Source organism: Microcaecilia unicolor, chromosome 2, assembly GCF_901765095.1.
Source record: "Microcaecilia unicolor chromosome 2, aMicUni1.1, whole genome shotgun sequence".
Taxonomy (NCBI): domain Eukaryota; kingdom Metazoa; phylum Chordata; class Amphibia; order Gymnophiona; family Siphonopidae; genus Microcaecilia; species Microcaecilia unicolor.
This window is the reverse complement of record NC_044032.1, coordinates 434,114,336-434,132,859: the sequence shown is the minus strand read 5'-3', so window position 1 is coordinate 434,132,859 and position 18,524 is coordinate 434,114,336. Positions and strand designations below refer to the sequence as shown.

Sequence of the window (18,524 nt, the reverse complement as noted above, 5' to 3'; positions counted from 1 at the left end):
TCCTGCCAACGACCCTCTCAACACCCCCCCCCCCCCCCCCGCCACCAACCCACCTCCATCATCACCTACCTTTGCTGGTGGGGGATTGGGAAGAAGAGGACCTCGGCTGGCGGGGGTTGGGGTCCCCCACCAGCAGTGGGGAAATGAGACCAGTGTTGGGCAGACATTTTTGGTCTGAGCCCTGCAAATGGCAAAGATGGATTGAGTTAAACTATGTGTATTTTATTCCACATTCACATCATATGCTGAGGGCAGGTGCTGTATATCTCAGTGGGGGAGGGGAAGACATCTTAAAGTGGAACTTACATAGTAACATAGTAACATAGTAGATGACGGCAGAAAAAGACCTGTACGGTCCATCCAGTCTGCCCAACAAGAAAAACTCATGTGTGCTACTTTTTGTATATACCTTGATTTGTACCTGTCCTCTTCAGGGCACAGACCGTATAAAGTCTGCCCAGCACTATCCACGCCTCCCAACCACCAGCCCCGCCTCCCACCACCGGCTCTGGCACAGACCGTATAAGTCTGCCCCGCACTATCCCCGCCTCCCAACCACCAGCCCCGCCTCCCACCACCAGCTCTGGCAGATCGTATACTTAGAAAGTATGTTATTAATAAGACTATTGAATTGTTGGTTAAGTCATGAATTGATAAACGAATGTGACTGTTAGGCAGACTGGATGGAGCATGCAGGTCTTTATTTTCCATCATTTACTATTTTACTATGAAGCCGTGCACTCAACCATTGGCACATGGTTCCTCAGTATCTCCCTTTTGCTCACAGAACAGCCCATGTACCAGGTTGGTGGCTGTGATTTGAATTGCATCTACTTTGTCAATGTCCTTTGCAGAGGCTTATTCAGATGTTGATTTTGGGGAGGGGTCCTGAGCCCAAAGTGGGGAGGACACATTTTGTTCCACCGCCCCCTGCTTTCTGCTGCAACCCTACCTACCTGTGGGCTGGCAGGGGTCCCCAAGCTGTGCTAGCAGAAGCCTTCCTGTGGCGATACTCGGTGCTATGCTACCTGTCCTGCTTTCCTGCCCCAGCATGCATGCTCGGTTTTAGTGAAATTCAGCATGCACGAAGCTTGCACATGCTCAATTTAATTAAAACTGAGCATGCGCTCGAGGGAGGGGGAAGCAGGGAAGGCAATGCGGCGGAGAATGTTTCCCCAGGAAAACGTCTGCTGATGGGGCTTGGGGGGTCCCCCGCCAGCCAAACCAGCAGACATTCTGGGCCTGAACCCAAATTGGGGGGGGGGGGGGGGGGCGGCCTCCAAGATTCCCCATGGCTACACCACTGGTCCTTTGTTTAAGACGTGGGTTCCAGAAATAAACACAGGTCTCAAAGTGAGGTCTCTACTGACTCCTTTCTTTGTGCATCCAAGTATGCCATTAACATTCCCAATACGTGTGTCTCTAAAGAACTGTGTACACTTTTACACACTATAAAAATAGTGACAAGAATAATAACCAACTAGAATTAAGTCAGTTTGTGTGCACACAGAGATCACCACCTAACTGGGCTTGCTTTACTAAACTGCTAAACTCTGATCTCTGTAACATGCATACTTTCCTTTTAAGAACTGGCACAAATTTTGTTAAAAATTACCTGTAGACTTTATCCTATTGTGGGCAGTTTGAAAGTTACTACTTACCGGTAAGTATTAATAGAATATCTTGGACTGTTTGGTCCATTTTGATTTTTATCTGCTGCCATGGAGGAGTGGGAGAGTAGTCTAGTGATTAGAGCAGCAGGCTCAACCAGAGAGACCAGGGTTCAAATCCCACTGACGCCTCTTGTGGCCTTAGGCAGTCCACTTAACCCTTCATTGTCCCTGGTACAGACATAGATTATAAGCCCTCTAGGGACAGGGAAATACCCAATATACCTGAATGTAATTTGCCTTGAACTTCCACTAGAAAGGCATGAGCCAAGGAGATTTGATAACAGGAGATAGCATGATATCACAAGTCTGAATGTAAGGATGTTTTAATTCTCCCCCGTGCAGCCACTGCCATCTTGGTACACTCAAAACAATGAAATTGATAGGGTGACGAGCTCTGCCTACTGGCTTCAGCACACATAATAGGCCAGATAGGCTCATGCCATCTCCTGTTATCAAATCTCCTTGGCATCAGCTAAATTAGGGTTACCATACATCCGGATTTCCCCGGACATGTCCTCTTTTTGAGGGCATGTCCGGGGCGTCCGGCGGATTTTGCCCCCGCCCACGTTTGTCCAGATTTCTGGACAAACGTGGGCGCGGGTGTGGGCAGGCGCGTGCGTGCGGTGGGCGTGTGGGCGGGCGATCGGCGCGTGGTCTCCCGTCCCCTCCCCTCCCCTTCCTTACCATGTTCCCTGGTGGTCTAGTGACGTCTTCGGGGCAGGAAAGAGCCCCCTCTTTCCTGCCCGGAGCGCTGCCTCCCCTGTCTATCATCCTTCTTGGTCTGGCTGGGGATTCAAAATGGCCGCCGAGAGTTGAACTCTCGCGAGGCCGCTTCAACTCTCGGTGGCCATTTTGAATCCCCAGCCATACCGAGGGAGGATGCAGCAGGCAAGGGCAGGCAGCGCTCCGGGCAGGAAAGAGGGGGCTCTTTCCTGCCCGAAGAGAAGACGCTACTAGACCACCAGGGCTAGACAGTAAGTGAGGGGGGGGTATGTGATGGGGGGGAGGGGACTATGTGACGGGGGGGGGGGGGAATAGGGGCGGAACCCGGACCTGAAGGGGGCGGGGCAGGGGCGGGGCATGAGGCGGGGCGGGGGCGGGGGCGGGGTAGGGGGGCGTGACATGTGTCCTCTTTTTCAGAGGACACAAAATGGTAACCCTAAGCTAAATACTATAAAAAATAAATAAATAAATGTCTTTTCTTACTATGTCTGGCTTATATACTTCCCAGCATCAACAGAAGACCACTCTGACGCTGACTGCTTCCTGTGTGTGTTCCTAAGCCATGGGGAAGACGATCATATTTATGCCTTCGATGCAAAAATTGAAATTAAGAAGCTGACCAATATGTTCAAAGGAGACAAGTGCCCAAGTTTAGTAGGAAAACCCAAAATATTCATTATTCAGGTATGATACATTTGATACTTTAATGTTTTGAAAGTGAAAGCGCTGTGATTGTGTTTTATGCTGTTGAGAAACCAGATTCTAACATACAGAGTGATTTTAATCGCTGTCCAAAAAAGAATGTTTGTGAGACCAATAGTACTGGAATAAACTGTTTCAATTTCAATCACTCGACACGGCTGTGTTGCGGCAATATTTGCCTGCATCAGGGGCCCAAAAGGTTCTCTATGGACACAGCTAAACAGCAATACCAAATTCAGAAGTGGTTTTGAAAAAAACAATAATTTTTGAATGTTCATTCGAGCAATGGTGGTGTCATAGCTGGACAATTGTAACAGATTGTTTCTAAGACAGCTTCACACCAGGCAGGCAAGTTACCAAGTGATCATCATGTCCACCAGCCACTCAGCTAACCAACTACAACAGCTGACGTAACCATTCCTCCTGGTCACATGCATTTGGAGACTCATTCTTGGTGTAAGAAGACATTACATCACTTGGAGCACTTTTAATCTACCACTATTTGTCTTGCTTAGAAATACTGGGCAAACAAGAAATAATAAATAGAGAAAACAAAAATCATGTTTTATATTTGCTGTTTTTAAGGTAGCTTTTATTACAATATTCAACAAGAGAAAGCCAAATCCACAACCAATTCTCTCTACAATAACATAATAACATATTACCTATTCTTTCTATCACAAAGGGGCTTATTTTCAAAACACTTAGACTTACAAAGTTACTTATTAACTTATGGAACTTTGTAAGTGCTTTGCAAAATGAGCCCCATAGCTACTTAAATAGTTGCCTCTCTATCTGTTGTTGAATGTCTTTATGTTACAGTGAAATGACTCCGATATTCAAGTACCCTCAAATGTTGTAGGATGGCACAGGTTAATATAGCAACTTTGAGCATTGATAGTATACATTCCCCGATCAAAAGGAAGAAATTGCTCCCTTTGTTTAAGAAGCTTAAAACAGATATTGTACTATGGCAAGAAACACACGTCACAGATGAAGAACATGCTAGGTAGAGGAGGGAATGGGTAGGGAAGTGTGGGTTCACTTCTTATATTTGTTAATTATTTTTAATTGTTAGGATAGTTTTACATGTTTTAATCCTTTAATTTAATTTTTGTATGTTGGTTGTAACCTGCTTAGTTTTATGAATAACACAGTCTAGAATTTTTATAAATAAATAAGCAAGACCATCCCTCTAAGAGAACGAATTGGGCTGACTACACCGATATCCACACTTTGATCCTCTCCACACCGTTCTGCATTGATAAAGTGCTGCTTGTCTTAAAATAAATCAGAATTCACATCCATGCATGCACTGGAAATAAAACCAGAACTTGACTAGCCTGGCATGGCAAAGAATTAGTAGCAACCCTATCCAAATTCAGCTAATGATGAAAATAATTATTTCAGTAATGTGTAGCTCACAGTAAAGTGAACCCAGCAGTGCCTGTTGGGGAGATGAAGTTCTGGAGCCAGGAGAGCAGGCATAGTAGGAGGAAGGGAGTGATAATGGATGAGCCTGGGACATGATGAGGATAAAAGAGTGATCAAAGAGTGAGAGTCTGGAGGGAAAAGGAGGATCATGGGAGAGATGAAAGCTAGAAGGTGAGGACTCATTTTTATAGGGAGGTTTAAGTGCCACTGCACTGGAGAATAGAAATACCTGGTGAGATAGCTGAACGCTCTCTTAGCTCTCCAAACTTGGGCCAGTGAAGGGAAGACTACAGCCTTCACTGGATAGGAAAATGACCGCCTGTGTTGTTCTGTTCTGTTGCAGGCCTGCCGAGGAGATAAACATGATGAGCCTGTTGTTCCCCAAGATTCAGTTGACAGCAGGCTAGGGAAACCCACCACAAATGAGGTTGAAGTGGATGTAGCTGCAGTGCACACCTTACCTGCTGGAGCAGATTTTATCATGTGCTACTCGGTAGCAGAAGGTGCAGCTCTCTTTGTATTTATTCATAAAATACAAGACACTGTGAAGGTCATAGTCTTACCACAGAGTTAGAACTGGAACTAGAGATGCAATGTAAATTTTATTTTTCAGTTGACAAGCAGGATTAAGTCAGGCACACAGGTAGGTCTCTTTTATGGTTAAGATGATGCGGCATGAATAATTTGTTGTGATAAAGGGTGAGATGTTTGATAAGAGCCCTCCTTTCCAACATTTAAAGCAGCACTCAAGGGTCATCTTTTCCATCTGGCTTACACTACTACTACTACTTATCATTTCTAAAGCGCTACTAGACGAACACAGTGCTGTACACTTGATTAGATTGTAAGCTCCTTTGAGCAGGGATTGTCCTTGTTTGTTAAACTGTACAGCGCTGCGTAACCCTAGTAGCGCTCTAGAAATGTTAAGTAGTAACATGAAGAGACTAGTCAATTGTTTAGTCACTTGTGGCCTTTACTGTTCACCCAAGCTTTTGTAACTCTCTCTTTGCAAAGTTTCTCTGATCTCATTATTATTCTATTCCTTTTCTATCATTTAATGGTGCTCCTTTCTCTTTTTCTGAATAATGTGTTATGTAAACCGCCTTGCTATGTGCACTGTAAGATGTGGTACATCAAATCCAATAAACCATAAACTGTAGCTGATGTCATCCAACATCACTGGGATGGAACAGCTCTCCCAAAGCTCAGTGTGGCTTTTCCCACATGCAACGGTCTCCTCATACCTTCAGTTTTGTTTCTTTCACTCTGCTGAACAGATGTGTAACTGAACTCTCCAAACAATTTTTTTTTTTTTTTATTTATTGAATGGGAATACAATACATTTCCAGAATAGCAAAAAATCTAAACATCATATATCTATAATCCATGCATCCCATTGTTTGTAGTTTAACATAAAATCATTTCCCCCGCCCCCTCCTCCTCCCCTCCCCTGACTATGCTTATACTATAACATCTGGGTCTAGGGATAGTCACAATTCTGCAATATCATTGTGAAAAGTGACTCTATGGACTATAGGCACTCGATCTCCAAGTTGTATAAATATCCCACATCTTACAATAGTTAAAGGTACAGGGTATTGTACTCCTACTGTCTTTCTCGAGAAAGGGTGCTAATCCAGCTGCTAGCAGCTAGTTTTCTTCTACACGTCAGAACCAGGCATTTACCGGCCACAGTGAAGCCGAGTTTAGTGAAACCCCATCGATTGGTTTGGAGTTGACTTTGTAAGCAAAAGCAAATAAATCGATAGCTTGTGAAATGGCTCTTTTTGAGGGGTAACACAGATTTTCCTGTGGGCATGACTAGCAAAGTTTTGCAGGATTGGGAGGCGAATGGTATACAGTGGGTAAAATATCTGGTAGATATGGGTGGGAAACTATTACCCCTTGCAGAGTTTCAAAGTACTTAACACTTCAAATAGTAAATCATTTTCTCTGTCTTCAAGCAGCGCATTATATTCGCTCGTTTCTGATACCAGACATTACAGAAGAAACGAGAGAACATATGGAAGAGACTTCTTTGCTAGCGGGGGAAAGAGGACCTAAAACAGCCCTAGTCTATAAGACATTAAGGGGCATAATCGAACGGAAACGTCTATCTCCATGGGCGTTTATCTCCGAGAACGGGTCCGTGAAGGGGCGGACCGAAGCGTATTTTCGAAAAACATGGACGTTTATCTTTGAGCTGGGCGTTTTTGTTTTTCAGCGATAATGGAAACCGAAAGCGCCTAGCTCAAAAACGAATAACTCCAAGACATTTATTCGTGGGAGGGGCCAGGATTCGTAGTGCACTGGTCCCCCTCACATGCCAGGACACCAACCGGGCACCCTAGGGGGCACTTTTACAAAAAAAAAAAAAAAAAAAGGTAAAACAGCTCCCAGGTGCGTAGCACCCTTCCCTTGGGTGTTGAGCCCCCCAAATCCCCCTCAAAACCCACTGCCCACAAGTCTACACCATTACTATAGCCCTAAGTGGTGAAGGGGGGCACCTACATGTGGGTACAGTGGGTTTGGGGGGCGGTTTGGAGGGCTCCCATTTACCAGCACAAGTGTAACAGGTGGGGGGGGATGGGCCTCGGTCCACCTGCCTGAAGTCCACTGCACCCCCTAATAACTGCTCCAGTGACCTGCATACTGCTGCCAGGGAGGTGGGTATGACATTTGAGGGTGAAAATAAAAAGTTGTGAAACGGCATATTTTGTGGTGGGAGGGGGTTTGTGACCACTGGGGGAGTCAGGGGAGGTCATCCCCGATTCCCTCCAGTGGTCATCTGGTCATTTAGGGCACTTTTTGGGGCCTTATTCGTGGAAAAACAGGGTCCAGGAAAAGTGCCCTAAATTCTCGCTAAAAACGCATATTTTTTTTCCATTATCAGCGAAAGGCGCCCATCTCTGATCGGCCGATAACCACGCCCCAGTTCCGCCTTCACCACGCCTTCGACACGCCCCCATCAACTTTGTCCGCATCTGCGACGGAGTGCAGTTGAAAACGGCCAAATTCGGCTTTTGATTATACCGCTTTATTCGTTTTTGTGAGATAAACGTCTATCTCCCGATTTGGGTCACAATATAGGCGTTTTTCTATTTCGATTATAAGCAGGATAGTGTGCTAACCAACCCACCCTAGATTTCGGGAAATAGACACAAGACTGGCCATGAGACCTGGAAGGAGAAATTATATCAAACAGGGGCTATGAACCCACCACCAAAACTAGTCTTAGAGAACAAATTTATACATTTGCCTTTTGGGCTCATAGTTCAACATATAGGGGTTTGAAAATGGGAATTGCTCAGGATAGCTCTTATGTAAAACTAGTAAAAGAGGCCCGTTTCTGAGCAAATGAAACGGGCGCTAGCAAGATTTTCGTCGGCAACACCCCCCCCCCCCACCCCTGCCAACCCCTTCGTTGTTGTGGCATTGCTCCGCCCTCAACGTCATGACGTTTGACGCGAGGGCGGGGCCCGTAGCGATTTCCCCCCCCCCCCCCGCCTCCCTGCCTCCCTCCCTGCCAACCCCTTGGTTGTTGTGCCATTGCTCCGCCCTCGAGGGCGGGGCCCGTAGCGATTCACCTGCCTTCCCTCTGCAGCCTCTCATATTTCATCACTACTCCATCTCCACATGTTCCTGTATGCCTGCTGCTGCATTCCACTTTCTCCCTTGAGTATGCTCTTAGACCTGAATTACGGTTCTGCAGCTGTTCATGCTTTGACTCCATCCTGTGCTGATTTCCCCCAAGGCCCCCCCACCCCACCCTTTGGCTACACTCCCCCCCCCCCCCTCAAGATCCAGCATCTTTCTCCCCACACCTGGCCCTGCCCGCTTACTCTTGTTCTCTCTCACCTGTTCTGGTCTTCGGTACTGCAGTGCCAGCCTTAATCACAGGCTGCCTCTGGCATGCACTGGGCCTTTCCCATCTGACCCATTCTGCCCCTTCTGATGCAATTTCCTGTTGTCAGAAGGGCAGGATGGGTCACAAGGGAAAGGCCCGGTGTATGCCAGAGGCAGCTAATGGGTAAGGCTGCTGCTGCAGCAGCACCATAGACTTCAGGAAAAGTGAGAAAGAGAGCAGGAGTGGAATTGGGGGGGGGGGGGGAGATGCCAGACCATGCAGGTATGGAGGGAGAGAAGGAAGGAAGGGGAGAGGCGTGGGGGTCTGGGAGAGTGAAGGGCCGGGAACAGAGGGCGAGCTCCGTACTTCTGCTTTACTGATTATTCTGTCATGCTAACTGCAGCAGAAAAGGAATTATACTACAAGTTTCTTGCTCATAAATGCATCTTGTTTCAATGGAGACAGCGTTTACCACCCACAGTCACACAATGGCTTAATCTATTGTATGTTTTGATGGTTATGGGCAGGGTGGAACCACCCACGTAGATTAATATGGTTTCAGAAGATATGGGAACCAATTTAGCTAGCTACACTATGACATGTCAAGTGCAGAGCTGGATCTTAGAAACTGCTGATGCTCACAATTTAAGGTTTGTTGGGGAGTTCTAAAGAATGATTTTATTTCTCCAGGATCCAGTGTAAGGAGCCCCCTTTGATCTGGGAGTGTATACGTGTTGCAACACTATAGGGGAGGAGGGGGATAGGGGGGAAATACATATTAAAAATTGTATAAGTGTACATTGGCTTTTGCAGATTTGTTTAAAGTAGTTCTACTGTTCCATGGATTGCATTACATGAGAAAGTATTTAATGATGTTTCACAGCTCTGAACTCTTAAGTGTGAGATATTGCCAATAAAAATAGGGCCTCATATTCAAAGGATTTATGCTCCTAACTTTGGGCTCCTTTTACAAAGCAGCGCTACTGATTAGTGGCGTGCTGCATGTGAAGCCCATTCAGTTCCCATGGGCTTCTTCACATCCACCGCATGCTAATTCGTAGTGCCGCTTTGTAAAAGGAGCCCTTTGAGAGTTATGCTCATAAATTGGTCTGTTTGAAAATTTACTAGGGCTGGGTGTATGAATTTTTACTCAAAATTTCACTAAACTCTTAAATTTTAGGAGCGTCAAAAGTAGGTGGCAACAGCAGCAAATTAGGATAGGGAAAATAAATTAAGAACAGAGCACAGATTTTCACCACTAGGGTTATAAATTAGGCTCCTAAATCTAGGCAAATGCATGGCATGGCATAACTTTTATGCTCTTACCTTAAGATGAATTTTCTACTAAAAATGTAGGGGGTCTTTTACTAAAGCTTAGCTCGAGCTATCTGCAGCAGGGCTCATTTCATTCCTGTGGGCCCTGCTGCAGATAACTCGAGCAAAGCTTTAGTAAAAGACCCCTTAGGCTCCTAAGTTTGGCTGAAAATAGGGCATACATTTAGGAGCTCAGCTTTTTTTTTTATTTAATATATTGGGCCCATAAGTCCCCCCCCCCCCCCCCCCCAAAAAAAAAAAACCCAAAACCCACAGCTGGTATCTAAAACAAATGCTGCCCACACACTGTTTGAATATTGACCCATATTTTTCTCAAGCAGAGAAACTGGGAAGCAGCTTTTTTATGCCTAGTCCCCTATGTAAGAATTACAAAAGGTAGGACAAAGTACTATCCTGCTTGATAATCCTTTTTCTTCTCTTTTCAAAGGTTACTACTCTCACCGTGAAACTCTGAATGGCTCCTGGTATATCCAGGACATGTGTGAGCTGCTGCGGAGGCACGGCACTTCTTTGGAGTTCACAGAAATCCTCACACTGGTAAACAGAAAAGTATCCCGGCGCAAAGTGGACCTCTGCAAGGAGCAATCAGCTATAGGAAAGAAGCAGATCCCTTGCTTCAATTCTATGCTAACAAAAAAGCTCTACCTGCGTCCAAAATTAAACTGAAAAGTGCCCACTGCTTGAGGACCAGCATGCAGGCACTTTGTTCCTCCTGCGTTCTGGAAAAGGAAGAATAACGCTGTGTGCAAAATCTTACGATTCAGAGCAGTAGCCTGGTGTTTTACACGCTTTTGTCCTGTGGGAGTAAGGTGATGCCTTGTTACCTTTCGTTTAACCAAAGCCGCCGCCTCCTCCTCATCCCCCCCCCCCACCCCCACCCCCGGAGTCCTTACAATTCTGAAAAATAGATTGAGAAAGAAAAAGCAGTTTTAATTATTGTTCAAGGGGTTACCTTTACAGATGTTTAGTAATATTCCAAAAAAAGCCATATGTGGCCTTAGATAACAGGTGCACTTGGATAACACAAAAACACTCAGGGACTGTTGGAACAATACATTTCCAAGTAGATTAACACTGTTTTGTATTAAATGTGTCTTTACATAAGTGCTCATAAATGTCTTTTCATCTTTATTTGCATCTGTTCTTGAGTCTATCTCATAACTAAACTTTGATGTTCCCAAGTGTGCAGATAATTTTTCCATGTCTCTCATGACATCTTCAACCATTGGCGTGAAATAATGTGCTGGAATTGTTTGGTATTCTGCAGTCTTTAGAGAAATGTGTAACAATAAAATTAGGTCCAGATTTTTATTTTTAATAAAAATGTTGTCTACAGCAGCAATCGTTTTAAAATTAGGTTTGCATTCTTGTTTGCATTGAAAAAATGACTGCCGCTGATCAGTGGCATAGGAAGGGGGGGACGGTGGGGCAGTCCGCCCCGGGTGCACGCTGCTGGGGGGTGTCGGCGCCTCGCTGGTTCCTTGCTCTCTCCGCCCCTCACCACCTTCCATGTATGTTCTCGCGGGGGGGGGGGGGGGGGGGTTGCGCTAGGGAGGGGGGAGGGTGCATCGCGCTGCACCCGGGGGGGTGTGCGCAGCGGCGACCCGCCCCGGGTGTCAGCTGCCCTTGCGATGCCACTGCCGCTGATACTTGTGGCAGCCACAGTATGGAGACTGAATGAGCAGGCACGTAGGAGGATCACTCCTGCCCCAGCTCACCACTGGACCACCAGGGCTGTAAGGTAGGCCTGGTAGGGGTCTACAGTGGGTCCAGGAGGTGGGGGAGGGGTTCCTCTTTATAACAGAGGGCTTGAGCGAATGGGAGTTTCCCGTTTGGGGGCGGGCTTGGGGCAGATCTGGACACTGCAGGACACCTTAGGAAAGGGAGGGAAAGCAGGAATGCCAGATGCCATGGGGGAGGAAGGGAAGGAGAGAGTGGATTACTTCAATGTAAGCCATCAATTTATATTTGTTAACATTTTTCCCCTAGAAAAGGAGGGAAAAACATTCTCAGTTTATATTCAGATACATGTATACTTGAGTATATACAGTATGTAAGCTTTGAAACTTGCCAGCTACCACGTCCCCATAGCCACTTGCATCTGCACTTTATTCCTAGAAAACATCATGTCTGAATTTGATGGCTGGTGACTGTGCCAAGCCCTGCCAGACGACACGGTCTCCTGCGCAAGTCCTGCCTGTGCTGTCTAAGCAGTAATTAAGTAAGTAGGCGCACTCCAACTAGCAACATGTGCATACTGAGTTCAGGAACTGAGCTGAGCATGCATGGGAGTGCCAATGTTGGCAGCTGAACAGTGCCATTGACTTGAGTGCTGCTTTAAGCAGCACATGTGGTAACTTGCACAGGGGTTGGGGTCAGGGTGTTATGGCTGCCTATATTAGAGGCTGTGGTGACAGTGAAAGAAGATGTGGATGCAGGGTCCGGGGGAGTGATTGTTATCATAGAGAAGGTAGATCACCACCAGATTACTGGTAATCTTATTGCTGATTCAGAGGTTCTGCCAGCCTCCTGGCCCAAAAGTATCTGACACTTGTCAAAAATTTGCCATTCTGAAACAGGAGATTTGGCAGGGCTGCAGGTGCCCTTTTACCTCTGGGCCCTGAGTATGTAACTAGTTTGCCTGTGCATCAGTTGTGCCCTGCCTGCACTGGCCCAGATTTGTTAAATATATAGGGCACAGGGCAGAGAAAAGTGAAGGCTGTTGGACAGCCAGACTTCCTCACCATCCCCACGCCTACTCTGTTCATTGATCTGGTTGTGCACGTGCAAACTCATGCACATCTGTGGACAGATGCTCAACAACTCACACTCCTGTGTTGCAAAACATGCATAATAAAGAAAAGCATTAACAGTAATAATTGCCCCCCACCTGGAACTGCAAAGCTACAGACTGATGGGCATAGGTAGGCAGCCAGCTTCCATTTTATTTATTAGGACAAATTTCTTATAGACAAGGCTACAGAAAAGCAATAAAATAAAAATATTAAACTATAACACCAGAAAAGTCATATAACATACAGACTTTAACTCTAACCAGGGAATACTGAACTGAAAAACATTCAGGAACAAAGGTTGCTGAAAGAAATAAGCTTTTGATAATGACAGAAGGTACTCAGTGTACCCACTCATGCACTTGTTACAGTCCAAGAAATGTAAAGTAAATGACGAGATGCTGCATCTTTTGAAGCAGAACTGTTTGAAAGCCAATGCATAGTTAGGATACAACTGGTAAATTATAGCTTCAGGCCAAATTGGTTGCAGCTGTGATACACAAGCTATCCTTTCCTAAAAGTGAAGAAGTTGTGCCCACCAGAGCACACTGGAGAGCTCTGCAACCCACCCTCTGAAACTACAACCTTACAAAGACAAGTAGCTATCCAACTGAACAAAATGTAAAGGGAGAGGCAAATGACAAGTTGTACTTAATGTGTCTCATCTGTGTATGTGTACTTCATACGATTCTATGATAAACATAAAGGGCCTGATTTTATAAAGACAACACACGTACTATAAGCCTGTTTTAAAAACCGGTATAGGCACTTGAATGCGTTTTTAAAATAAGCTCCCAGATCCATAGTAACATAGTAGATAACAGCAGAGAAAGACCTGTACGGTCCATCCAGTCTACCCAACAAGATAAACTCATATGTGCTACTTTATTTGTATACCTGACCTTGATTTGCATCTGCCATTTTCAGGGCACAAACCGTAGAAATCTGCCCAGCACTAGCCCTGCCTCCCAACCACCAGTGCTGCCACCCACTCTCTGCTAAGCTTCTGAGGATCCATTCCTTCTGAACAGGATTCCTTTATGTTTATCCCACGCATTTTTAAAATTCCGTTACCATTTTCATCACCACCTCCCGCAGGAGGGTATTCCAAGTATCCACCACTATCTCATGTGAAAAAATACTTCCTTACATTTTTCTTGAGTCTGCTCTCCTTCAACCTCATTTCATGTCCTCTAGTTCTGCTGCCTTCCAGTCTCCTGAAAAGGCTTGTTTGCAGATTAATACCTTTCAAATATTTGAATGTCTGTATCATATCACCCCTGTTTCTCCTTTCCTCCAGGGTATACATGTTCAGGTCAGCAAGTCTCTCCTCATACGTCTTGTAATGCAAATCCCATACCATTTTTGTAGCTTTTCTTTGCACCGCTTCAATTCTTTTGTACATCCTTAGCAAGATACAGCCTCCAAAACTGAACACAATACTCCAGGTGGGGCCTCACCAATGACTTGTACAGGGGCATCAACCCCTCCTTTCTTCTGCTGGTCACACCTCTTTCTATACAGCCTAGCAACCTTCTGGCTGCGGCCACCGCCTTGTCACAATGTTTTGTCGCCTTCATATCCTCAGATACTATCACCCCAATATACCTTTCCCCGTCTGTACATATCAGACTCTCACCGCCTAACACATAAGTCTCCCGTGGATTTCTACTCCCTAAGAGCATCACTTTGCATTGAATTTTAATTGCCAGACATTAGACCATTCTTCTAGCTTCTGCAGATCCCTTTTCATGTTTTCCACTCCCTCCAGGGTCGCCACTCTGTTACAAATCTTGGTGTCATCCGCAAAAAGGCAAATTTACCTTCTAACCCTTCGGCAACGTCACTCACAAATATATTGAACAAAATTGGCCCCAGCATCGATCCCTGAGGTACTCCACTACTCACCTTTCCCTCATCCGAGTGAATTCCATTAACCACCACCCTCTGGCGTCTGTCCGTCAACCAGTTCCTAATCCAGTTCACCACGTTGGGTCCTATCTTCAGCCTGTCAAGTTTATTCAAGAGCCTCCTGTGGGGAACCGTGTCAAAAGCTTTGCTGAAACCTAAGTAGATTACATCTATAGCACGTTCCTGATTCAATTCTCTGGTCACCCAGTCAAAGAATTCAATGAGATTCGTTTGGCACGATTTACCTTTGGTAAAACCATGTTGTCTCGGATCTTGCAACTTATTGGCTTCCAGGAAATTCACTATCCTTTCCTTCAGCATTGCTTCCATTACTTTTCCAATAACCAAAGTAAGGCTTACCGGCCTGTAGTTTCCAGCTTCTTCCCTATCACCACTTTTGTGAAGAGGGACCACATCCACTCTTCTCCAATCCCATGGAACCTCTCCAGTCTCCAAGGATTTATTAAACAAATCTTTAAGAGGACCCACCAGAACCTCTCTGAGCTCCCTCAATATCCTGGGGTGGATCCCATCCGGTCCCATGGCTTTGTCAACCTTTAGATTTTCAAGTTGTTCATACACACTCACTTCTGTGAACGGTGCTATATCCGCTCCATTCTCATATGTACTTTTGCCAGTCAACCGTGGTCCTTCTCCAGGATTTTCTTCAGTGAAAACAGAACAAAAGTATTTGCTTAGCAAATTTGCTTTTTCTTCATCATTATCTACACAGCGGTTCGCAGCATCTTTCAGTCTCACAATTCCCTTTTTAGTCTTCCTCCTTTCACTAATATACCTGAAGAAGTTTTTGTCACCCCTCCTTACATTCCTAGCCATTTGTTCTTCCGCTTGCGCTTTCACCAGACATATCTCTCTCTTGGCTTCTTTCAGTTTCATCCGGTATTCCTCTCTGTGTTCCTCTTCTTAGGTTTTTCTGTATTTCATGAACACCAACCCTTTAGCCTTTATTTTCTCAGCCACTTGCTGGGAGAACCATATCGGTTTCCTTGTTCTCTTGCTTTTATTTACTCTCCTTACATAAAGGTTTGTGGCCATATTTATAGCTTTTTTCAGCCTGGACCACTGCCCTTCCACTTCTCATATGTCCTCCCAGCCCATCAGCTCCTTCCTCAGGTATTCCCCCATTTTACTAAAGTCAGCATGCTTGAAATCCAGGACTTTGAGTTTTGAGTGGCTGTCCTCCACTTCAGCTGTTATATCAAACCAAAGTGTTTGATGGTCACTGCTGCCCAGGAGGGCACCCACTCGGACATTTGACACACTATCCCCATTTGTGAGCACCAGATTCAGTGTCACTCCCTCCCTCAAGGGTTCTGTTACCATTTGTCTGAGCAGAGCACTTTGAAAAGCATCCACGGTCTCTCTACTTCTTTCCGATTCTGCAGATGGAACTTTCCAATCTACATCCGGCAGACTGAAATCTCCCAGCAACAGCACCTCTCTTTTCTTTCCCAACTTTTGGATATCTGTAATCAGATCTTTATCTAGTTCCTCTGATTGTGTCAGAGGTCTGTAGACAACACCCACATGGACAGAGGTTCTATCATCTCTTTTTAAGGTGATCCATATCACTTCTTCCTTTCCCCAGGCCCCTGTCATTTCAGTCGCTGTGATATCATTTCTCACATACAGAGCTGCTCCTCCACCTTTAGGAACATCTGTATCTTTCCTAAACAGATTATAGCCTGGTACATTTGCATCCCATCAATGGGAATCATTGAGCCATGTCTCCCTGACTGCAACAACCTCAAAGTCTGCCTCTAACATCTGGGCTTGCAGGTCATGAACTTTATGGCTTGGAATGTGATGACCACAAATGCTTGCAGTCTCTACATTTCAGTGGTATTTTTGTCTTCTGTTTAGTCTCCCTTCCTGCTGTGTTGGTAAGAAGTGATTTGCAAAGATTGTTGTTTTCATTGCTTTCTTTTCTACTGTCACATCTTGTCTTTAGCTTTAGCTGTGGGTGACCACTTGAAGTGACCTGCTTCCATATGCCACCCTTGCCTTCTAGTTTAAGTGCCTAGAAATATATTGTCTAAATTTCTCCCCAAGGATTTTTTTCCTGCCACAGTGAGATGCAGCCCATCGTTACAACATAGTCTTTTTTTTCCATGTATTACCCCATTCTCCTATGCACCTAAATCCTTCTTATTGACACCAGACTTTGAGCCAGCTATCGAATATTTCAGTACTTTGCAATCTTTTCTCTCCCTTTCCAAAGGTAAATAGTACTTCAGAAAAAGCTATTGTATGGACCAAAGGTTTTAACCCCTCCCCCAGCTCCCCAAAAAGCTCTCTGCATGACAAGTGGGGTATTACTGGACAAATCATTTGTTCCCAGGTGGATAACATCAGTGTTTGACTCCTTAGTTACTTCTCTGATTATAGAGATTATTTGCTTGGTACTCCTGGAAGGCTTTTCACTTTGCATGGCCCCTTGAACTGTGTTTCAAAGTTAAGGCCTGCGATAATGGAATCCCTTAGTAGAAACAGTTTCCTGGTATGAGTTTCAATATTAGTGCTTTGGGGGTGTCTTTTCTCTTTGGGCACCTTCATATCTTTTTGTTCCACCTTCATTGCTTTTTCTTCTGCCTCAGTTCTATTTTCAGTGCTGTAATGGAGCAAAAGAATTCTGTAGGGGCAACACTTGTGAGGGCGGATGCTTCTGTGCTACATAATGTAGTCTGCCTGAACCTACAGTGAACAATCCATTCTTAGGTGGTTTTATCCTTTGAGGCAGTGGTGAGAAGTTGGTATGATCCTGTGCAGTATGACTCTGTGCAGTCATAGAAGCTGCTTTAAGTGCATTCAATTCCTGTTGTAGTTTACTGAGCTCCTGTTTTAAACTAGCAAGCTGAAGACAGATAAGACAAGCCTTAAATCTCCAGCTGATTTGCCTTGAAACTAAAGCACCACAATTATTACAGAGAATAAAACTCATCCTCATTGGTTGAAATGGGTATGAACAGGGGTACTATGATAGGGTTAACAGTGTGCAAGATTGCCTGTGTATCCAGTCCCAATAGTGTGCAAATGCTGACATCCAAATTTCCAGCTGCTTCAAAAAAGGTGAGAGTATTGTGTAAATTATGAGGCTAATTCTATAAAAGAACACCTGTTGGTAGTCTATTCTATAAACTATTGCTCTAATTGCTTTTTTTTTTTTTTTAATAGACTATTAGTTTAGTAGGTCAAGTACACACCTATATTTTAGGCACAAGCACCTACACCAGCCATAGAGGTAGCATAAGTGTTCACATCTAGAGTGTTAAAGCTAAATCATACCGTTCTAATTTTATCTCTAACTAGAAAAAGGCCCATTTCTGACACAAATGAAATGGGCGCTAGCAAGGTTTTCCTCGGAGTGTGTATGTCTGAGAGAGAGAGAGTGTGTGTGTGAGAGTGACTGTGTGACAGAGAGAGTGAGACTGGGTGCTGTGTGTGAGACAGAGAGTGTGTGTGTGAGAGAGAGAGTATGTATGCGATACACAGACTCTCTGTGAGACCGAGAGAGTGTGTGTGAGTGACTGTGACACATAGTGAATGTGATACAGTGTGAGAGATAGAGTGTGTGAGAGACATTGTGTGAGTGAGAGAAAGACACTGACTGTATGAGTGTGTGTGTGACAGAGATACCTCCCCTCCTCTCTGGTCTCAGGACCCCCCTCCACCCCCCTTCTCTGGTGTGAGGACCCCTTCTCTGGTCTCACGACCCCCTCCCCCCTTCTGGAGGTAAGCACAGTACCAGCAATCCCAGCTGGTCCTGAGAGTGACACAAAACAATGCTTATTTCCCCAAATACTGTAAATCACTAATCACCTATACATTTTAGCAAACAGCAGGGTCCCGAACACTGTATGCGACAATCCCCCGGCCAGATCGGCTTACTTTACAGGTCCCAAGTGGTGGGAGAGGGGCAGAACAATTGTCTCCCCTTTGTACACAAATCCGCTCCAAGCTACAGACCGGCACCCAGGCCCCACCCATTAGCCCCGCCTCCCCTCTGCTCCACCCTCCACAGAGCCCAGTGCAAGCAGTGGCCAGCAAAACTCAGCCAATGAGAGGAGACGTAGCTCACTTGCTCAC

General features: G+C 45.3%; 1 protein-coding gene across 1 annotated transcript in view; it reads left to right on the top strand.

Moving 5' to 3' along the window:
* The window catches only part of CASP6 (caspase 6), a 55,203-nt gene extending 44,358 nt beyond the window's left edge, over positions 1–10,845 (top strand). The window contains exons 6-8 of the mRNA XM_030190810.1: positions 2,905–3,080; positions 4,876–5,035; positions 10,142–10,845. Of these exons, the coding sequence (XP_030046670.1) occupies positions 2,905–3,080; positions 4,876–5,035; positions 10,142–10,380 (575 nt within the window). The 3' untranslated portion in view covers positions 10,381–10,845. The remainder of the gene's footprint in view (positions 1–2,904; positions 3,081–4,875; positions 5,036–10,141) is intronic.
* The last annotated feature ends 7,679 nt before the right edge of the window (positions 10,846–18,524 follow it).